The sequence below is a fragment of the Camarhynchus parvulus genome, chromosome 9 (genome assembly GCF_901933205.1).
Source record: "Camarhynchus parvulus chromosome 9, STF_HiC, whole genome shotgun sequence".
NCBI classification, from domain to species: Eukaryota; Metazoa; Chordata; class Aves; order Passeriformes; family Thraupidae; genus Camarhynchus; species Camarhynchus parvulus.
Genome location: NC_044579.1, coordinates 15,313,164 through 15,333,207, shown reverse-complemented (window position 1 = coordinate 15,333,207; position 20,044 = coordinate 15,313,164). Strand labels below are relative to the sequence as shown.

The following is a 20,044-nucleotide window of genomic DNA, read 5'->3' as shown; positions in this document are numbered from 1 at the left end:
ATATATATGTGTACTGTCTGCAAGGTCCCCTAATCATTGACCTCTCTGTTCTTTAAAATTGAAATTTCTTAGATCTTGTAATCCCAATAGAGTTTCAAGTATCATTTTTTTAAGAAAGATAAAAAACCAAATAGCTGTGAAATGATGGTTTCTAAATAGATATTCTAAAATGTCACATAAGATCATCCATTAGCTAACAAGGAAACAGGAAAAATAGTTTTGAAGATCCTATGAATTTTTTTATCACCTAGGTGTGGTAGGACTTGTGTGAAAGGAGGCTGATTGCAAACTCTTTTTGGAAGCTTGTGGCTTGGGTCACTTCACCACAATTATTTACTAAAAGAAAACTTTCATAACTGATACTTGAGGTCTCTATGGCTCCAACTCTCAGTATAAATGCTACAATACAGTTCTGATTCATGTGCTGAAAAGCTGCTGTCAGGGTTTCCCTGTGACTCAGGCTTTGGAGAGTAGAAGTCTCCCTACATTGCATCTTCAGACATTTGGGCTCTTGGGCAAATTCACTGCATTTGATGGGAATCTTGTTATCAACTACTCTGTGACTGCCCCCATGAACATGCACATGTTGGGTGTAAAACTTCCTTCACAGAAATGACTTTGCACCCATCAAGGCCAGGATCAATAGCCAGCCTGATATTTCTACCCTTTGCTTCTCTCTCATTACCTTTACAAAGTTAATTTTTTTTTTCTGTCACCACTTTTATTTATAGAGTGGCACCAAAAGGAGTTTTTACTGCAGAATGAATATAAAGTATTATTGCTTGTGCAAGATTAAAGAGTTAATGTACATTTCTGTAAAATCTTATATGCATGCATTAATCTTATTTTTTTTGATAGGTCTTATTATGCTTATTTATTTTCTTTAGTTCTGTATCCATTTAAATGGATAAAGAGAATCTCAGAGGACTAGATAATATAACTGTGACAGTTAACAGATCTGATTTGAAGGCCAGTCCAAATAAAAAAATGATAAATATAAACCAATAAACCATAATTGATACCATCATTTAGCTTTGCTCAAGTTAATCTTGACTTTTTCCATTTCCTGTATTTGAAAATTGTTGGTATGGAAAAATGATGGTTCCATCAGACTGTTGCAGGAAGTGGTATTTAAAAGGAGAATTTGTTCATGAGCAGCAGAATAACCTGAAATCAGTTTGGGGTTGCTCAGGAGCCAGTCCTGCACCTTTATCCTTTTCCTGCCTCCTCTGAGCTCCTGCTCAGCAGGGTGGGCCTGATACTGAAATACAGCAATGCATCAGTGACCAGGCTGCTCCAGAAGGAAAAAGACAAAAGTTCATAAAACAGTACTTTTGAATTTTAGACACTTCCAGGGAAAAGATTTCATAGAAACAGTTGAAACTTTACATTGCCAAAATGCAAAGATGCAATAAAGTTTTAACTGTTGTGGTTAATTATAGGCCAGACTCTGCTAAATAACTCAGCAGAAACAGAGGTCAGTCCCAAAAGGTTTTGTTTAAAATGACTGAAACCATCACTGGCTAAGAACACTGTCCCAGATGCACCACAGAGTGTAAAATATTTAATGGTTTCTAAAACCAAACCATTTAACAATGAAACCAAGGTGAAAGACTGACTCCCTCTAGCCCCAAACTCTGTCTTGGCAGTCTCTGCCCAGGCTGGTTTTGGTAAGCCAAGAAATACAACTGCCTGCAGTCTCCAAAGCCAAACAGATGAATTCTTTAATCCTATAAGCAACTGAAGTAAAGGAAATAATGATGATGTTTGATTTACAGAAAAGAGAATATTGATGGTACATTACTAAATGAATGCTCAGATTTCTGGGACAGCTGAGTATTTGCTTAACGTTTTCTTTAACACACCTAGATACTTCTATGTGGTACAACATTGCTCTAAACTACTATAAAAATCAATTATTTTTCTCAAAGACATTTGTATGACACGTAGAAGCACAAAACGAGATTAAAGCGCTAGAAGTACTTAAATCCATTCTGCTTGTCTGTGCACAGCAATCCATTCTGTGGTGCTCTACAGGATTTTTCAGTACTTGAGAAAGATGAGGAAGTCAATGTGGCTAAGCCTAATTAAAAAATGCAAATGGTTTTGCTAAACAAAGATGTCAAGTGAAAATACTCCAGAGCAGTGACTGTGAGATTGACTGGACTCAAATTCCACCTGCCCTGGGTCTCTGGGGGGTCAGGATGAGCAGGTATTACCAAGGTGTAAGTGGAGCTATCAGCAGACAAAGAGTCAATTGTGCATTACACAACTAGAAGCAGGCTGTCAGATCAGCAGCTAAAACACCAATGTCTGCAGCAGTCTATTTGGGTTTTAGTTTTTAAACTAAGCTAGTTCTTTCTCCCCTCCACTACTCTAGTTATAATTAGAGTACATCATTAGAGTAACATTATAATACATAATATGGTCCCCCCCCCGTCTTTTTAAGTAAAATGTTAGTATGCATCATAGCTCAGACCATGTAGGTCATTTTTGCTCTGTTTTTCACACAGTGGGGCAGGGCTGCTGTGTTTATTTTGCAGTCTCCCAGGCTTAGGTGCTTTTTGTCCTGGACTACACTGGGGGAAGAAGGAATGGGGAGGTGGCATTTTTCAGGGCAGCAGGGAAAACCAGCAGCTCCATGGTTGTCACACCTTATGAAACTCTTCCTGATAAATCTCTACTCAAAGCTTTCTGTGAAGGGATTTCAGGACTATATCCAGTAGATGAGAAACTGTTGTCTCTAGAAGAAAAACAGGCTCTGTGTCTTCTCTGATTAAAAAATTCTTTACTAAAAGCAGACAATTCTGTAAGTTTTCTGCTTTTCAGAGAATGGGATGAGAAGGAAGGAAGCATGCAGATCTGATGATAGCTTTTGATTGAGCCCAGTAGTTTGATAAATATGCACCATAAGAAATTAGGACTGTAAAATCTAACTGCTCTGGATAATTTCCTTCCTTTTCTTCACCAGGCCCATCCTGGCCTCGCTCCTCCTTCTTGCTTCCTGCCTCATAAAATTACATTTTTAAACCAAGACCTCGTGTTCCCTCCCCTTAAAAAGGATTGTTTCATCCTTCCATTAAGAGAATTTACATTCAGCATGCAGAATATCCAGCTACTGCTGACCACTGTTACAAGCAACAGAAATTACAGCTTTGTGATAGATACAGTTTGGTGACAGTGATGGTTTCTGTCATTTGTAACCAAACCTTTTGGGACTGGCCCCTGTTTCTGCTGCAGTAGATGTGCACATCATCTATCTGCTCATGCAGGCTCTACAAATTGCAGGGCAGCTCTGCCCCAGCTGTTGGACAGGTTATAAATAGGTAGAGCTCTGAGGCAGCAAGATTACTTGAAAAAGAAGGAATGGTACAGGTTCTTGTGCTTATGAATCAGTCTGGAAAACAGCTGGCAGTCTGACTGCTGAGATTAGAAAAGTCTGCTTATCTGTGTATTAGCATCTTAAGGTTAACTTTCCAGCATGTTGACATGTAAGCTCTGCCACTTTCCTCTCAGTAGAATTTATTAAAGTGCAGCTCTGCCTGGTTTCTCTGCGGTACAAGGAAGGTTTGAGTTCACACTCTTACAATTTCTCAGTTTCATCTGTATTCATGAAACCTGTAGGAACTCTGGCTCTGGAACCTCTGGCCTATTGTCAAATTAGACACATATCATCCAGTGAGCTCAAAAGTGACTATTTCACTTGAGGCTGAAATTATTTCTGTTGGTAAACAGAAAACCAGAAACTCTAATCATGCATTTTTACTGAGGCTGTAATCCTAGGTGTTCTCTTGATTCTTTAAAAGAACTTAAACAAATTTAAATTAATTCAACTAGTTTGTAAAATTATTTTTATTCACACAAACCCACAGCTGCTTTGGGAGAATGTTCTGCCTAATCACATGTATTTTTGGACAGATTTAGCTGATTCCACAGTTGAGATCTGTTTTACTGAGTTCCCAAATCCAGTATGAAATAGTAAAGCTAAATAATTTCGTCTCACAGAGTTCTTCGAGCACTTTGAGGGAGCTAAAAACCAAAAAGAGTGCGGGGTGGATGTGTAGCTTTGGAAGGACTTTGCTTACTCAAATACACTTTTCAAGAAGCAAATGGGGAAATTCTTTACACTCTCACAGTAAATAAAGTGGTTTTAACTGGGAAAATTAATTTTGGTGGATTTGATACTAATTCTTCCCATATACCTAGAAAAATTACTTTAAATATATGAGTATCCACATTTGCATAATGCCAGTTAAAAAGAACATGGAATATCTCAATTAAACATCTGCTGCAATCTGGAGGAGGTGTCCATAACATCAGAATTACTGAATCCATCCCCAATCCCTGTGTGTCAGACAGAAGTACCTGTACTTCTGCACACTTATTCATTCTCACAAGCTCTGCATTCCCAGAGCCAGATCATGGAGCTGCTGTAATCATAGATGTTTTTGTACTAAATTACATAGCAGCTGACAGAAATAAAGATCTGTCCATGAGTCAGTTGGATTATTAACTTTATCTTTACCATTTTAAGCTCTGCAATTAAAAAAAGAGTAGTTGTTTGTTCTACATACTTAGTTGCATACACAGATGGAGGAAAAAATACCTGAATAACACTTCTGAGGGGGTTAGTGCAAACTTCTAGCTTTCAATTTCTTGTATCTGAAATAGTAAAGCTGGGAATCAGAAAGGTGTTCTGGTCTGAACTTCTTCCCTAGACAAGCTTCTACCAGAAAAACATCTGCCTTCTTTATGGTCATCTTAAATCTGCAGGTCCAGACTCATTCTACAGAAAGGAGAACTCCTACAGTGATGATTAAAGGCTGGGCTTCTGTAGTTCCCAGTTTCTTTGCAGAAGACCAAAGAGATGAGAAGTCTTGGCATCTACTTGAGGATTCAATTGGATCTTTTTGGAAAAGGAGCTGGAAATCTCAGCCTGTGCTAGATTCCTGCAGTAGTACAAGGAGTGGTGTTTGTGGTCATTTCAGTGACACTGAAGTGTGTGGTGATTTCTGTTTGTTCTTGAACTTACAGATGTTGTATGGACAGCTGCAGAGCATCTTTCAGGGCACATGGACACACCCTTTGTCTATACAAGGTCCTGACAGAAGCTCTTTGGAGATCACCTTCGGCAAAACACAGCTGCAGTTAGGTGCAACCCACAGTGCAAGCTAAGGCTCATGCTGAGAGCACAAAGCTGTGCAGAAGAACATCCACCCTGGTATATTCTTCAAGTTCCCACACTGCCATGGGGCCTCTGTGTTTATCTGTGTGACAAACAAGGGCTCCTTTCACTCAGGAGGAGCTCTGCTGCCACAGCCAGAGCAGCCTCAGCTGCAGCAGAGCACTCAGGCACCCTGCCTGGGGGCACACAGCTCCTGCACCCACTCAGGCACACTCACAGATTCCTCAGCTATTTAAATATATCACTGTGCAGTCACACACAGGCACTAATGAAGAGGAAATGAGGATTATCTGAAGCAGGAATGTGCACGTGACTTTCTTTTGCATATGGTTTCATAATGCCCAACGTGTCATCTTCATTCATCTTCCTTCTGGTTTTATAGGAGGCTTTAAAATGCCTTCATGCAGAGCAGTGAGGCGTGTGACACTGCCATTATAGAGCATGTAATGGAAAAGACACTTTCCTATAATTTCTGGGAAAGAGAGATCTCAACCATTAACAAACTACTAGCTGAAATGTGTGGGTTTCAGGTAATATTTTTCAGAATGTTCCTTCAGAGTGTTCTCCCACTTTTTTTTAATCATTACTATTATTTTGCCTCCCATTACTCCACCTCAGAGTAGTTTTGGGAAGCAGGAAGGATTTTGTTTCATTTCCTGCTATTAAACTGGTGTGCTGTCTTGGGTAACTTCTAAAAAGTGTCTCCTTTTCCTGAGCATACAGACAAGTATCTACTGAAGAAGTGTATATAAAATGTATATAGCATATAGTGCTTTAAGGACTTATACAATTTTGTGAAGATCTACGATATTATAAGAAATAAGGAAACTAAAAATTGCCAGTTGTTGCTTTTCTGTTGTGGGTATTTGTTTTTAGATTACAATTTCCTTTCCTCCACTGAACAAATTCTGGTGACTTGTTTTCACTGCCATTGGCTCTCATCACTTCTTTTTGGGGTCATTAGCAGTTACCACTAATATGCAGAGTGCACAGTCTTAGCAGATAGGAGACTGGGACTGGTATAAGAGATGCAGCTCTCTCCTCCACGCACAGTAAAATTTGACCTTTTATATATAAATGGTTAAAGAGGATCTTGAGCTGGAATATGTCTTGTATGAGGTGTTTGAAATAGCCTGATAGTGACTCAGAATTTAAAAAAAAAGTTTCTGGAAGACAGAGCTAATCATCTATTAGCATTTGGATGCAATGCTTGTCTCACATTAATTTCCATGCTTGCCAAAATGATTCTGGCAGAGGAACCAGCTGTGAAATGTAGAAATTAAAATATTAGTTTGGAAGTACTAGATATGCCCTATAGCTACTTGCAAAAGGATTTGCATGAATGAAAATGTGAGGTAGCAGTATTATACAGGTGGGAGAATTTCTGTCCCCCCTTTTCTCCTTGTCCCCCCTGCTTTCTGTGCTGAGCACGATGTCACATCTATGGAGCATCCCTTGGGCCAGCTGGGGTCTGCTGTCCCAGCCTGCTGTGCACCCCAGTGAACCCACTGCTGGGGGCAGTACACAAGCCCTGCTCAGGAATAGCAAAAGCATCTCTCTATTCATTCCCTGTGTTCAGCAGAAATACAGAACATAGCCCCACACCTGCCACTGTGAAGAAAATTACCTCCAGCCCAGCACACAGTTATAACCTCAGAGTATGAAGCAGCTCAGGCCCATCTTCAAAAGCTTCATGGCAGGTATCCCTCAGTGGGATACAGCAGTACCTTCCTTATCTCACTAAAGTCAGATCACGCTACCATCAAAAAATCCATTTGTGTCAAAGTAGGACCATGGTGCTCTCCTGACAGTTTCTCTGCCCAAAATTACATTAGGCAGGTTGGGGAAACATCAACTTGAAATGAGGTCTGAGCCTTCCTTCTGTTGTGTGGTCCTTTGCATGATTAGAGAGAGACAATTTCCATCTCTAGCTGTGAGTGGAGAAGTCTTTTTCCCATTCTTGCCCTATAGTTTCATTGGGATGGTGACAAAACCACATTACTCCCTTCAGTTTCCATGCAGAAACCTCTCCTGTGAGCTGCACAACTGCTATCTAACATGACATGAGGTTTCCAACCACTCTCCTTGCAGGCCCTAATAGAATGTTTCCAAAAGCAGACAGCTCAGTGCATCTCCTGTGAGTCACTCAAATTCACCTAAATAAGGCCCTGACATGACTCTCCCTTGTCTCCCCAGCCCAGCCACAATTTTCTTTCTGGTACACCTTGTATGTTGTCAGAAGGATGTGTTATACTGCTCTCCTTCTAGCATTTTTAGCAGTAATAAATTTGAAATTTAGTCCAAATTATTCTTCAGAAGGTGCTTATCTCAAATGACTTGGTGGATTTATGGTTCTTGATATTTTAGAGACTATCCCTACTTTAATGGCTGAACTGCATTAATGAATCTTCCCGAGTTATCTCTTCATAAGCCACTGCTTCAAAAACAGCTGTGAATATTTTCTTCCCATTAAAGCTTATTCCTTTGGGTTTGATGTAATTAATTGCCACTTAAGACTTAGAGAAAATATTCCAATAAATATTTATGCCACATGCACCATCTACTCTCTCCAGTGCCCTGTATACTTAATGTTTAACAAATTTCTGCAAACCTCAGCCTGCAATTCAAGTTAGAGAGAGACTGTGGTTGTAACAGCAGCACAGTCACGGATGTCCACTCTGCACAAGAATCTCATTTCTTGATAAAGCAGGTCACAGAGAATATGCCAGAGTGGAATGCTGGAGAGGATACAGCTGCAAAACCACGCCCGATCCTCCCAGTGCTTATTTATAGCTTTGTCAGAGTAAGGTTAAGCATCTGCTTCTCTTAAGGACAGACAGAAAACCACTGCAGTGCGAGACTGTCACAGAGGGACAGGAAAGAAGATGGCAGATCTAGACAGAAGATTAAAGTGTCCCAAGTCTGAAGTTATAGGAAAGAGAAGAAAATCTATTGTCAGTCTTTCACACTCTGAAATTCATGAGGCTGAATTTGACTGCTGTATGATACACGTGTGGTACTGAAAATGTAGAAATGCAACCCTTTAAGAGCATATTTGAATTCTGTCTTAACATTAGCTCATATGTGAAGATATATTTTTCAGAGCCAAGTATGTACAAGAGCAGAAAGTGAAACATATTTTACAGATTATACAAGTAATCTTTTCAGTGGTCTTTGAAGTGAGTGCTCAGTCTGCCTGCACTGTGCTCCATAAGGCAGACAGCAATTGGTGAAGAGGAGGGGTTTTGTTTCCCTGTGCAAGCCAGGGAGGGGCTCTCTGGAAGGTTCAGTTCCTTACCACAGCAGCATCAACACCCACACTTGCCTGAGAAAGGACTACAACTCAATGCCACGATTTAGCCTGCTGCTGTTGGTTCCTGCACCTTGTCAGGATGTAATTAAGGTATCGTCAAGCTGAATAGGAAGATGAGACTCAAACCTAAAAATATCTCCAGTAATTATGGTTTAGATCTGGAAAGCAATGGATGGATTTTGATTTCTGAAAGAGACAATGCTGTTCCTGAAGATGGTTGAGTAATTATGGAGTGAAAGGTAAAATAAACAGCCTTGTAATTCCCTGTCTATGACATAGTGCTGAGGTGTGCAGGCAATCTCATGAGGGAGGAAAAAGGTCTTAGAAGTAGGTCTGGTGGTTTTAGGCAGAAAAATAGGGCTTTGCTACATTTGCTAGCAAATGTAAAACTTCATTCAAACACAATGAAACAAAGCACCTGTTTCAGCTGTGCATGGTCACTATTCAGGAACACACATGACTTTGTTTTAAAACAAGCCAACAAACAAAAATCTCCTCTTTTGGGATTCAAGATTGTACTTCTGTATTTGCCTGTGTAAAAAGCCTTGCTGACTACTACTAGCCTGGGGAACAATCCTTCTTTCTGAGCTCCTGTAGGACTATACCATCACTCTTCAGTGAGGGCATGCTCTCATTCTTTGGACACTCTGAAGAACATATTGGATAAATGGGCCCTGACTAAGGGATAGAAAACGTCCCTGACACAGTGTCTGCACTATTGTTAGCAAGTTACCTGGAAGTAATGTAGTATCAAAGACTGATGCAAAAAAAAAAAAAAATCTGTGTATTTTTACCTAAACATCCAAAAGATATGTAGTGCCATATCTTAAAAAGACTTGGGTGAAGAAAAGAATGAAAACCACTCATAATATACTTTATTTCAAGTGAAAACTGCTGTCCTTTATATCATCAAAATACACCTTGCCAAAGATTTTTCTTTCCTGCATATGTTATCATTCAGTTTGAATTAATTTGTGGCAGCTGTTTCCTGGATGTTTTTGTTCCATCCCTTGAGTGAGCAATGGCATTTATCTGACAATACGGTGAGATGATTCAAGGAAGACTTGGCTAGAAAAACTAATTTCTTAATTTCATAGTTACTTTTCTCTCTGAATTGATTTACTGCACGTTTGTACAAATGCCAGGGCAGTAAATGAGTTGAAGCAGGAGCTGGAGGAGGAGGTGAGACCACAGAAGCCCTGATTTGACCAGCTCAAATTAGTGCATAAGGGCATCCTTAACCTCCTCCTGAAGCTGTTTGAAAGCTTGATGGCTAAACTGCAATGAAAGTGAAAATGCTGAAATACCTGGTTAGGACAGCAAAGCCATGTGGTTGCAAGGCAAGCAGCCAGTTCTGAAAATCCAGCCATTCTGATAGGAAAAGGACATTCTTCACTATGTCAGTTAACAGAGACACCACAGGCCATGTGATCCATCACCACATCACCTGCTTGCTTTGGTTACAATCTGGCTTCTCTCTCACTTGTCACGCACTAAGGTAAGCATTGCTTCCCTTTGCAAAGCTCAAGTTTGTCTCCGAGGCCGGGTATGTTCTCCTGCACTAAACTAACCAATTTAACTAACCCTAAACTGTAATTCTTTCTCCTTCTGTGCTGCATATGGATTAGGGTTTTTCCATGTGGCATTAGCCCACTCAGTGGCTGCTGCTGCCTCCACTGTCCCACTCCCCCAGTCATGCTGTCCTCCACTCTCCTTTGTGCTTCCACCATCATCATCAGACACTTCCCAAAAAGTGCCAATGGCACAGGGGCACAGAAGAGCAGCCAACAATTGGACAAGAGGGTGTTTACCCATGACTGAATTTGACTGAAGTTTGGGCTGCTGTCCTTGTCCTTGTCCTCTGCTCTGACCATGTGGGCTGGATCTAACCAATATCCAAGTGCCCGTGTCTGTGCATACAGCCTGCATTACTTACATCCCTGTGTGGAACATTCTGGAGTGAGCATTTTTGTAGTTACAGAGTAGGAGCACTTGCAAATGGAAAAGCTGCTGGACTACTTCAAGAATGTTTCAAAACCTTTAACACTTTATTGAACCTGTTCTCTCATCCATCTGCCTGCAAATCCAGTTTTTTTTCTGAGCTTTAAGGAGATATACAACAATTTAAAATGAGCCCTTTTCACATCCTGACTCTTCAAAAAGTGTTATCTTGTTATGCTAAAGTAAGAAATGAGCACTGTTTCTAGGTGATTTGTTTAATTGAAAGGCAGGTATTTTCCACCTTCCATATTGCCATTTAGGGGTGTATCTTCTGCTTCTCCAAGATATTTGCCAGGAGGTTTGCAGGATTTCTGCCAGTCTGTAAATCCACTGCCCCTCTCACAAAGGCACACTGCTTGGGAAGGAGAGGTTCTGCCTGCCTGCATCAGTGGCTCTCAAGGACAGTTCTCTGTTAGGCCGTGTGGAGTGGGAATGTCTTTCTCCCAGCCTGTCTGTGTTGAGACAGGATGGGCATGCAAAAAGCAATGGGTGTGATGATTTTGTGTAGAGATCATTGGAGCCTGGGTCCATTTTGAGATAATTTTTTTCAGTGTAAATATAATTTCTAATGGCTTTTTGCTGGCCTGAAGCATGAAAGGTCAGAGAATATCTTGAAAATATCTTATAAGCATCTTGAGCCAAATGAATGCCAGATATCTTGTAGGACTATACCACCATTTTTTTTTCTTCATTTAGTTTTGTATCCTGCTCTTTTCCTAAATAGTAGTTTAATGACTGTGTTCATGAAGAATTCTTAAGAAAATTAAGGTACATCTTTAGCAGTGTGGCAATACCACCTTAAACATGGAGACACTGTAAAAGCATGGCAAAGAAAAGTGTTCTATCTTAGCAACTGCTAAGATAAAGTCATCATTGACATTTCTGTGCGCAAGATGTAGAGACTGTGCTTTAGGATGGTCCAATGCCAGAAGAGAACTATAAGTCATCTAATTAAGCAAGAATTTAGATTTCTTAACTTGTACTAACATAAGCCAACCACAAATATCCAGTACTGGTAATTAATCTAGATCTAGATATTTGGAGGGAAATTAGGGACAAAGTATCTATTAGTTTCTCTTTCCAATAAGGTCTTCATCAAAGCATGTCCAAAGCAGGAAACATTTGTTATAGGTCCAGAGAAAGAAAGCTGGCAATAGTGGAGTAAGCAAAAGTATCCATTTTTATGTGAAACTACTTTCATGAGGTCACTCCACGAGGGTAAGAAGAAATGTAACATTACAGAAATTTTAATTGCATTTTTACATCACTATGTGGATCTTATGCATTTTATGTCTCACAAATTCATGTATTTTAATCTATTAGGTAGATTTTGATTAAGTTCTTATTCAGTAGAAACAAACGAAACAAGACATCTATCATTAAACTACTTTCAAAATACTACCTGATTATATTAATAGGAAACTCTGTATCCTAATCTCAGTGGTAAACTGCTGCTAAACAGTACCACTGTTAACTGAAGTAAGTTTAATGAAATGTTTACCAATTAGACAGATATCCTCCAAAGAGAAAAAAAACACTTATAATAGTAGTGTAGAGGAAAAAGCTCTTTAAGGTACTTTAACCTTTTAAAGCAGACAGCATGGCAAAATCAGAAAATGTCACCTGAAATAAGGAGGGTAGCATGGCATAATCTTTCTACAACAACTTATCTTTGCTTGGTATGCTCAGCCTATCAGAGATAAACATAATTTCCTCTAAGATTCTACAAAAAATTAAACAAAAAGTCAAAGCTCAACAGGTAAAAAAACAAGCCAGAATTAATTTTTATATTATTATTTGAGGTAGTAATTTCCTCTGAGAAAATAAGCCTAATTTTTAGGATATTAAATACTAAATAGTAAAACTAAGTGCCTGTAGTCAATATGTTTTGCATTAAAAGTAATCCCTTCCTATATGAAAAAATGAGGATACGACTGGTTATCTGCCTGAGGAACCTGCTCTGGTTGAAGATGTGTTCAGCTCTCACCTTGTAAGGTGGCTCACTTGCACACTGGGACTAGGTGCTGTATTTTGCTCACTCTGTCTTGTGGAAACTGATAGAGCAGTGTTGGGTGGGACTGAATTAAGCCCAATAACCTCTGGCCATATTCCTAAATCTCATGGCTGCAGTGACACTGCTGTGTCCCTCCTGCTGCCCTCAGGCTCTGTATCACCCTGGGCAGGACACGAAGGCTCCATGGATGGAGATTCAGTTTCCTGGCAGCAGCAGTCTGGGCTCATCAGCTGGAGCTGAATTCCCTGTCCTTGAGGGAATCCCAGCAGGCTCCAGGAGAGCCCTCAGCTGGTCTTTAGGTTGTGTGCAGCACAAGCAGGGCTGGAAACCTTTTACCTGAGATAAAGCTGATCTTTCCTAAAGCCCCACTTTGCTCACTGAGACCAGGGAATAGCATTCCAATAGGATTCTGGGGAAAGATCTGCTCTTCTGAGCCCTCCATCAAGTAAAAAAGTATTAAAAACATAGCCATGTATTTCCATCTAGTTTCATGTAGATAGTTCATAAAGCAACATAACTCCTATTTCTTCATGCACATTGTTAAACAAAAGCTGATCTTAATTGCATTATAACCCACAATAATGAGACTGAAATTTAATTTCAAGTGCAAAATAATTCTGTATGAGCTCTTCAGCAGCTTCCTTTCATCTAACATGGAAAGAGCTTTTTCTTTTTAATTGTGTCTCTCTGCCTTCAGGAACATTGAGCAGTCTTTTAAACATCTGCTCTTTCCAACCTGCCACTTAACAAGTTATGGTTTGGAATAATTTTCTCTTTGGCTTATTTTTCTCTCTTGTGAGTTGCAGATTACGAACATAAAAAAATACAGAGAGCCACCAAAGTCTGAAAGCCAAATATGGGGAAACCTCTGCAGTAGTCTTTATTAATGTGCTCTATATAGAAATCTGTATTTTTAGTTTTTATGTTTGCTTTTAAAAGAAAGCTGGAAATTGCAGACTTTTTTCGTTTAACATGCACTGTTGTCAGCTCCACAACCTATCCAAATAGCTCTCAAGGAGGAGATGGCAGTGAGTACTTACTGAGGCACAGTTGCTTTCCGACTTGTCTTCTAGAAAGCCAATTTGGCATGGTGTCCTCTGATTCTGCAGCCAGTAGTCTGTTGATTCTAGCAGACTGTTACTGCAGAGAATCTGTTAAAATAGTTAAAAATAGTTAAAATAATTACAAATTTTTCTGAGCCCTATTATGCTTTGGGGGCTGGAACCCTATTGCTGTAACTCAATGGAAATTTTGTTGACAAAATTGGGGGAAGTGGGTTGGGGGGGAAAGATGGATAAGACAGACCTATTTGGTTTGGACCTATCCAGTTACTGCACCTTTAGTCAAATCACTTATATATCCCCTGAAGTGTGAACCTATTTTCTTCCAGAACTGAGAGTCCTTGGGGGCAGACACTTGAAGGAAATGCCCAAACCCAGTATTTTTATTGAAAAATATTGCTATTAGTTTTGTTCTGCATTGAAGTGATAAACAGACATACTAGGAAAACGAATTATTCAATTACACCAGAGTACACCAACTTGCAGCCTTTATGACTGACTGTATCTCTCCCCACAGTAGATCAGTACTACTCATTCTGCCAGCATCCTCATTTCTGGGACTTGCAAGGCTCCAAACTCCTTCTTCTTGAACAAGATTTTCTGTTTTCTGAGGAGCTGAAGTATTTTAGACCTTCTGTAATGAGTCCTGAGGTCAGTCAGCACCCTGAGACCAAAACTTTGTGTTTAATCTCTGTGTTGACTCAGCCCTACAGCTTGTGCCACGGCTCCACTCAAACAAAACCAAAATGGGGCTTCAGAGATCTGTAGACTCTAAAGAGGCAAAGCCAGTTTGCAAATCTGATGCTTAGATTAAACTGAATTCTTTACTTTCTGCCTCTCTACTAATATTCTACCATGAGAAAGAGGGACCATCAGTATCTTTAAAACAGCTAGGGAACAGCAGGAAAAATATTGCTACATCATAGGTGCTACTTACAGAACATTTCCTGTGGCTCATCATCTTCCCTAGGCAGCAATGTTAAGAGGTATATTTGTGAAATAGATGTATATTTTATTTGTACTTCTTGCAATTCTTGTATTACATCGAAATAGCCTGCACTCTAATTTTTGGACTTTTAATAATTATATTTAAAAAGAGAAATTTGTTGCTATACCTAGGGAAAGAAAAATCTATCTACAGTACTTTCCTTTACCTGACTGCATGTTTTGCATTGACACACATTTGTCCTACTTCAAGAACACTTGATCTCTAAGCCTAGATCTCTTCCTTAGGAAAAGAAATGAGAATAACTTGTGAGTCCTTCTCATTTCTCAGGGAAGATGAACGACTGTGGAAAGCTCATCTGGCCAGCTGACACAGTTTTCTAATCCTTGGGGGCATCCAGAAGTAAGCTTATTACCACCCACAGACTAACTCCTACTGTAATTTTTATCCTTCTGGTAGAAAGTCAGTTGTGCAGTTAATATTTCATTCCCTGTATTATACTTTTATTGATTTCTGAATAAAAGTCAGCAGGAGAGGGATGAGGAGGTAATGGGGAACACCACGGGCCCTGAGCTTGGTCTGCTTCATTCCGCTTTTTTGGTGCCCTCCATGGAGACTTCCCACTTTAGTGGTTGTTCCTCAGTACACCAGCCCTGCTATGGGTTTTCTTCCAAAGATCTTTAAAATACAAATTTAAGGTTCATAAAATACTCATGGCAAGTACTGTACCCAAAGACTTTCTTCTGAGAATGCCAAGGGCTCATGAAGGCTTCACCAGCCTCTTCTTGGGGGCTGCTAGCTAATCTTGTTTACCAGTGCAACAACTGTGCACTCAATAAATTTTACAACCTCCCGTCTCAGTGCAAAAAGATTCCTGCCATCATAACTAACTCCAAGACTAGACAGGGAAAATATTACACTTCATGTCCCAAAGAATCAATTTCCTGTTAGTGTAATCAACTGTTGTGTGGGTCTGGGTTTTTGGGTTTTTTTTGAGGAAATCTTGAAGCATTATGAACTCGTTGGTAAAATCTAGAATTAAGCATTGTTTTCCTCTTTCTGAAAAATTACTATTCTCTGAGGCTTTGAGAAGACAACATAGAATTGAACATATACAAAATCACACATATATATATTTCAGCTTTAATTAGACTCCAGACATTCTCATCCTCAAGGGCTGAAGTTCTAATAATCTGGTAAAACATAATTTTGCATACACAGGAAACTTTAAGCTCAAACAGCTTTTGGTGTAACAAGCAATCTTGTTTAATTTCCTTAAAGATCACAGTGAATTTTTCTTCAACCTTAATCACTTTAGATCTTTCTTTCCCAAAACTCAGTTTCTGAGAAACTGTGATAGGCAGAAATTTATCATGCCAAAACAAGCTGCAGATATCCTTGGTGCTGCTCATCTTTGTCTCAGAAGGACTTTGTCTCATTTCAGACCAGCTCAATCATAGCAGATGTATATTGTACATGACAAACCCATGAAATGAGCTGGGTAGTCCACACTTCACCTGCTTTGTCTCCTGTGGGATGTTAAATGACCCTTGGTACCTTTAATTTTCTTTCAGAGATTTTTTTTATCAGGAAGCAAATATTGGTAAAGACAAATGTTTTGGTCTGGTCAGGTCAGGTCATGGTTGCCAAGCTTGAGTCACTCCAGGGTGGTTTATGAGTTCTAAGGCTTTATACTGCATTTAATTTTTGTATGTAGCTTTTCATAACAGGCTTCAAAGTTAAGGGTAGAAATTACTACATGGAAGTTTTGGACAGCATGTGATTTCTAAAAAACCTCAAGTAGATAAGTTGGCAGAGGTCAGCTGGTCAGATCTAAGGAACAGAGCTTGGCTCAAAGTAATTTGGAAAGGCTCCAGAAACTACTCCAAAAAGACAGTGCTGTGGGGATGGGGGAATGCAGGAACGTGTGCCGGAGGTGTCCTTGCACATGGTCTGGTTTTACACAGGTCTGAGTGGTGTCAGGAGATGGAGATGACATTTGAGCCAGTGGTGGCAGGAGTGAAGGGTAAACCTTGGATCAGTTTAAACTCCATCTTACGAAACACAAATTCTTGCATTAGGACCATATAGACATGATATGGCTCAGAGCTTTCCCCTTGGTACTTCTGTGGAGGAAGGATAATTTGGGCTACCCTGCAACGCTGGTAACAGGTAGGGTTACACACACCTGCTGTGCAAAAATGTATCTCTAGAAGCCATGTGAACTTTTGGCCATATTTCTTTGGTAACAGACAGTGAGTGGGAGTTTGCACATGCATGAAAACTTGATGGGATATTCGTGCTTTTAAATGAACATACAGAAGTCCTTATAGTAAAATAATATATGACTGCAATGATCAAAATTGTATAAGCTTGAAGGAGTTGATCTAAATTAACAGAGGTAGTTAATTAATCAAAAGCAATGTGAGAACTGGTACTCTTTGTATCTCTACCAGCATATTACCACTGCCATTCTTGCATTTAAGCATTTTTTCAAAATATACTGAGGTGATCTGTACCAAAGGACAAGAAAACGAACCCTCTTCTCCTTCAGCTGTCAGTCTGCAGTCCTGCTCTTTAAGGCAAACACTATCACTTGCCAAAATTTCATCCTCCTGTCTTGTACTTATCTTCATTCTTATTTAATTAAGACAAGTGCAGGGCCAATCCCACTGACACATTGCTAGGATTTTTCCTATCTGCCGAAAACTGAAAGCAGAATTTGATTCATTGACCATCCTCATGTGACAGCTGCACACACTATACTGCTGTGTATCTGGTTTGGAGCAGGATCATCACACTCAGAAAATAATTCAGGATGAATCTGCATCATGCACTAAATGTGAAATCAGCAGTAATTCATGGTTCTAAAAAAAAGTTTTCCACTCTCATCTAGAGACTCAGCCGTCAGCACTACTCAGTGTGTTGTGAATCAATGAACTAAATCAGCCTCTAGCAGAGTGTGGATTAGAAAAGTCACTCTTTCCCAGAGGAAAATACTGCATATGAGTTTAGTGTAACAGCTTCCTGCTCCCTGATTTAGATCAGAAGACATTAAAATACAGTAAATATCTAAAACTGAGACAGCATTAAAAAGGCGCTGCTCCACAAATGAAACATCTGCGTCTTCGTGACTGAACATCTTAATTGCTTTGGTTAATTACTACCCATCAAAAAAGATAGGAAAGTGGGATATACAGAATAAAACGAGATATCAAGGGGCACATCTCCTGCATTCATTTAGATTGGTCTGTGTAGTAACAGGCTACATCTCATATGGTTCCTGACAGGAGCCAGTCATGCCAAATATAACTACTCAAACCTGCAAGTCAACTGTTTAAACTGTTCTCTTGCAGCAGGAGCCCACAGCATTTCACTGCACCACCAATTACACATCTAACTTCAAAATCACCTAACACAGGCTGAAAGAGAACTCTTCATCCTTTTCCACATACACACACACACAAAAGGTAAACTTTCTCTGACAATAGCGTAAAGAAGCCAAAACATCCTGCTGTTTGTCAGAAGTATTGTCAGAAGTTAATAACTTTTCTTTTAGCGTGCTGACAGTCATAAAATTGACTTGTTTTACAATGAACAGCTCATGTGATGCAGGCTACCCTTTAAAAGAGAGAGATATTTGTGAATGTGACCAAGCAGGAGCCCTTTTTGTAAAGGCAGTGGCGGCACTTACTGTTGTGCCACTCTCCTTCACTCTTATATAAAGTAAACAACTCTGAGATTAAATGAAAATTTAAGCTGTTTTCCCACACAGTAGATTTTCTGTCTATATGAGGATTCCAATTACAGTCAGCAGTATTTTTAAAAATTAAGTGTTTATTTTGCAAATGAACCCTTTGATCAAATGAAAGAAATATTGACATTTTATCTTTTAGCCATGTTGGGGTGAGGAAGAAAAGTCCAGTCCCAACATACACATCTGTCTTATCAATGATATTATATCTAACAAATTTTATATCAATGATATTATATCTAACAAATTTTCTGTGCATGATTTTCAGTACAGGGAAAAAAGAATTATAATCTACATGTTTTATCCTCCACTCTTCTTACAGAAAACAAACAAAAACTCCAAGCCCACAATGAAAGCATTATTAAAAGACAGAATTATGAGAAGACTGAATGAACTGTGAAAGTTTAAAATGAATGCTATCTTTCCAGCTCTAGAATTATGCCTGTGGGAGACAGCAGAGCTCTGAGGTTTATTGCAGAGTGAGAGGTGAGAGACAGCCTGTCCTCCTCAGTAGTCTCTGGAAGTGCCCCCTTCCCAAAGACTGTGCTGCCATAACAAGCTCCTGGGAAGGAGGAATAAAAGGTCTTCACCTTTTATTATCAGTTGTACTGAAATTAGCTACATGCATAAAATGACATTTGACCCCTCCTAATGACATACATGTGTCACTTTTTTCCCCCCACATGCTCTAAATTAAATTAATTATAACATATAAACCTGGTTTGAGGAAACAATAATAGCAGACTATACCATCTCATGTTGTAGAAACCATTCCAATCAAAGTTTTTTCATGAAGGACCCTCCATTGTATTGATCTGAAGAAGCAAAGTTCTGTCTGGGTCCCAGAAAATTGTCATTTATTGAGGAGCAGTCCTGAAGGTATTCATGCTATGCATGGCTTTTATTTCATATAGTGAAATGTCAGATAATGAGGTAAATTAGAAATTTTCTATGGGAGTTTACCTCCCATATATGTATAATGCATTTTGGGACCAGACAAGTATAGACCAGGCAGACAAAACTTGCAAGATACCATAACAGAACCACTAAGTTATTTTCCTGTATTAAACCTTCTCTAAGTATCACTTAAATTTTGTATTCCTCACTAAAGCTGAAAGCTAAAAAGCAAAGCTATATATATACTTGACTTTGAATATAACATAAACTTAAAAGTTACCTTCTTACATGCTGTGACAGAGCTTCCCAAACTGCTTGCAGAACTGCCTGTGCTGCTGCCTTGGCGCTCTGGGACTTCATGCATCAGTGGAGACTCAAAGTTGCTGAAGAACAAAAAAGAAACAAGCCCCCAAAAACCTTTCCAGTGACTCAGCCACATAAATAACTCAAGTAATACCAAAACACAGGTCAGTAAAGAGATGTAACTTAGAATACTAGATGCTGTCTGTACTCTCCTAGCTGATGTTACTAATCTATTTATTGCTAATTTTCCCTTTTTGGAAGACTGTCCAGAGCTACACACTTTGGATATAAAATAGCAGACTGGCGTCTTTTGAAGACTAGAGGAAAGCATACACTGCCCACAACCAGACCTGTCTGTCTTGAATGCCACAGTAAAAAGTGGCGCTAGCTTGTTTTCAGAAGCAGGCAGCTTAGAGCAGCAAATGAAATACTTGCTGCAATAATTCTGCTTGGTTAACAACAGAAATATTTGCAGCATTTTTACCTGCCAGGATGGAAGAAAAGGGGTAGTGATTACAAAGTAAAAAACACAACAGGAGAGGCAGTATTCTGACATCCAGATGGAACAGC

The 20,044-nt window shown here is 39.4% G+C and overlaps 1 protein-coding gene across 1 annotated transcript in view; it reads right to left on the bottom strand.

Annotated features, from left to right (window-relative positions):
• The window catches only part of SPHKAP (SPHK1 interactor, AKAP domain containing), a 63,934-nt gene that overhangs the window by 26,723 nt on the left and 17,167 nt on the right, over positions 1-20,044 (bottom strand). Inside the window, exons 2-3 of the mRNA XM_030954776.1 lie at positions 19,452-19,554; positions 13,554-13,664 (exon numbers count right to left, since the gene is read on the bottom strand). Coding sequence (XP_030810636.1) covers positions 13,554-13,664; positions 19,452-19,554 — 214 coding nt within the window. The remainder of the gene's footprint in view (positions 1-13,553; positions 13,665-19,451; positions 19,555-20,044) is intronic.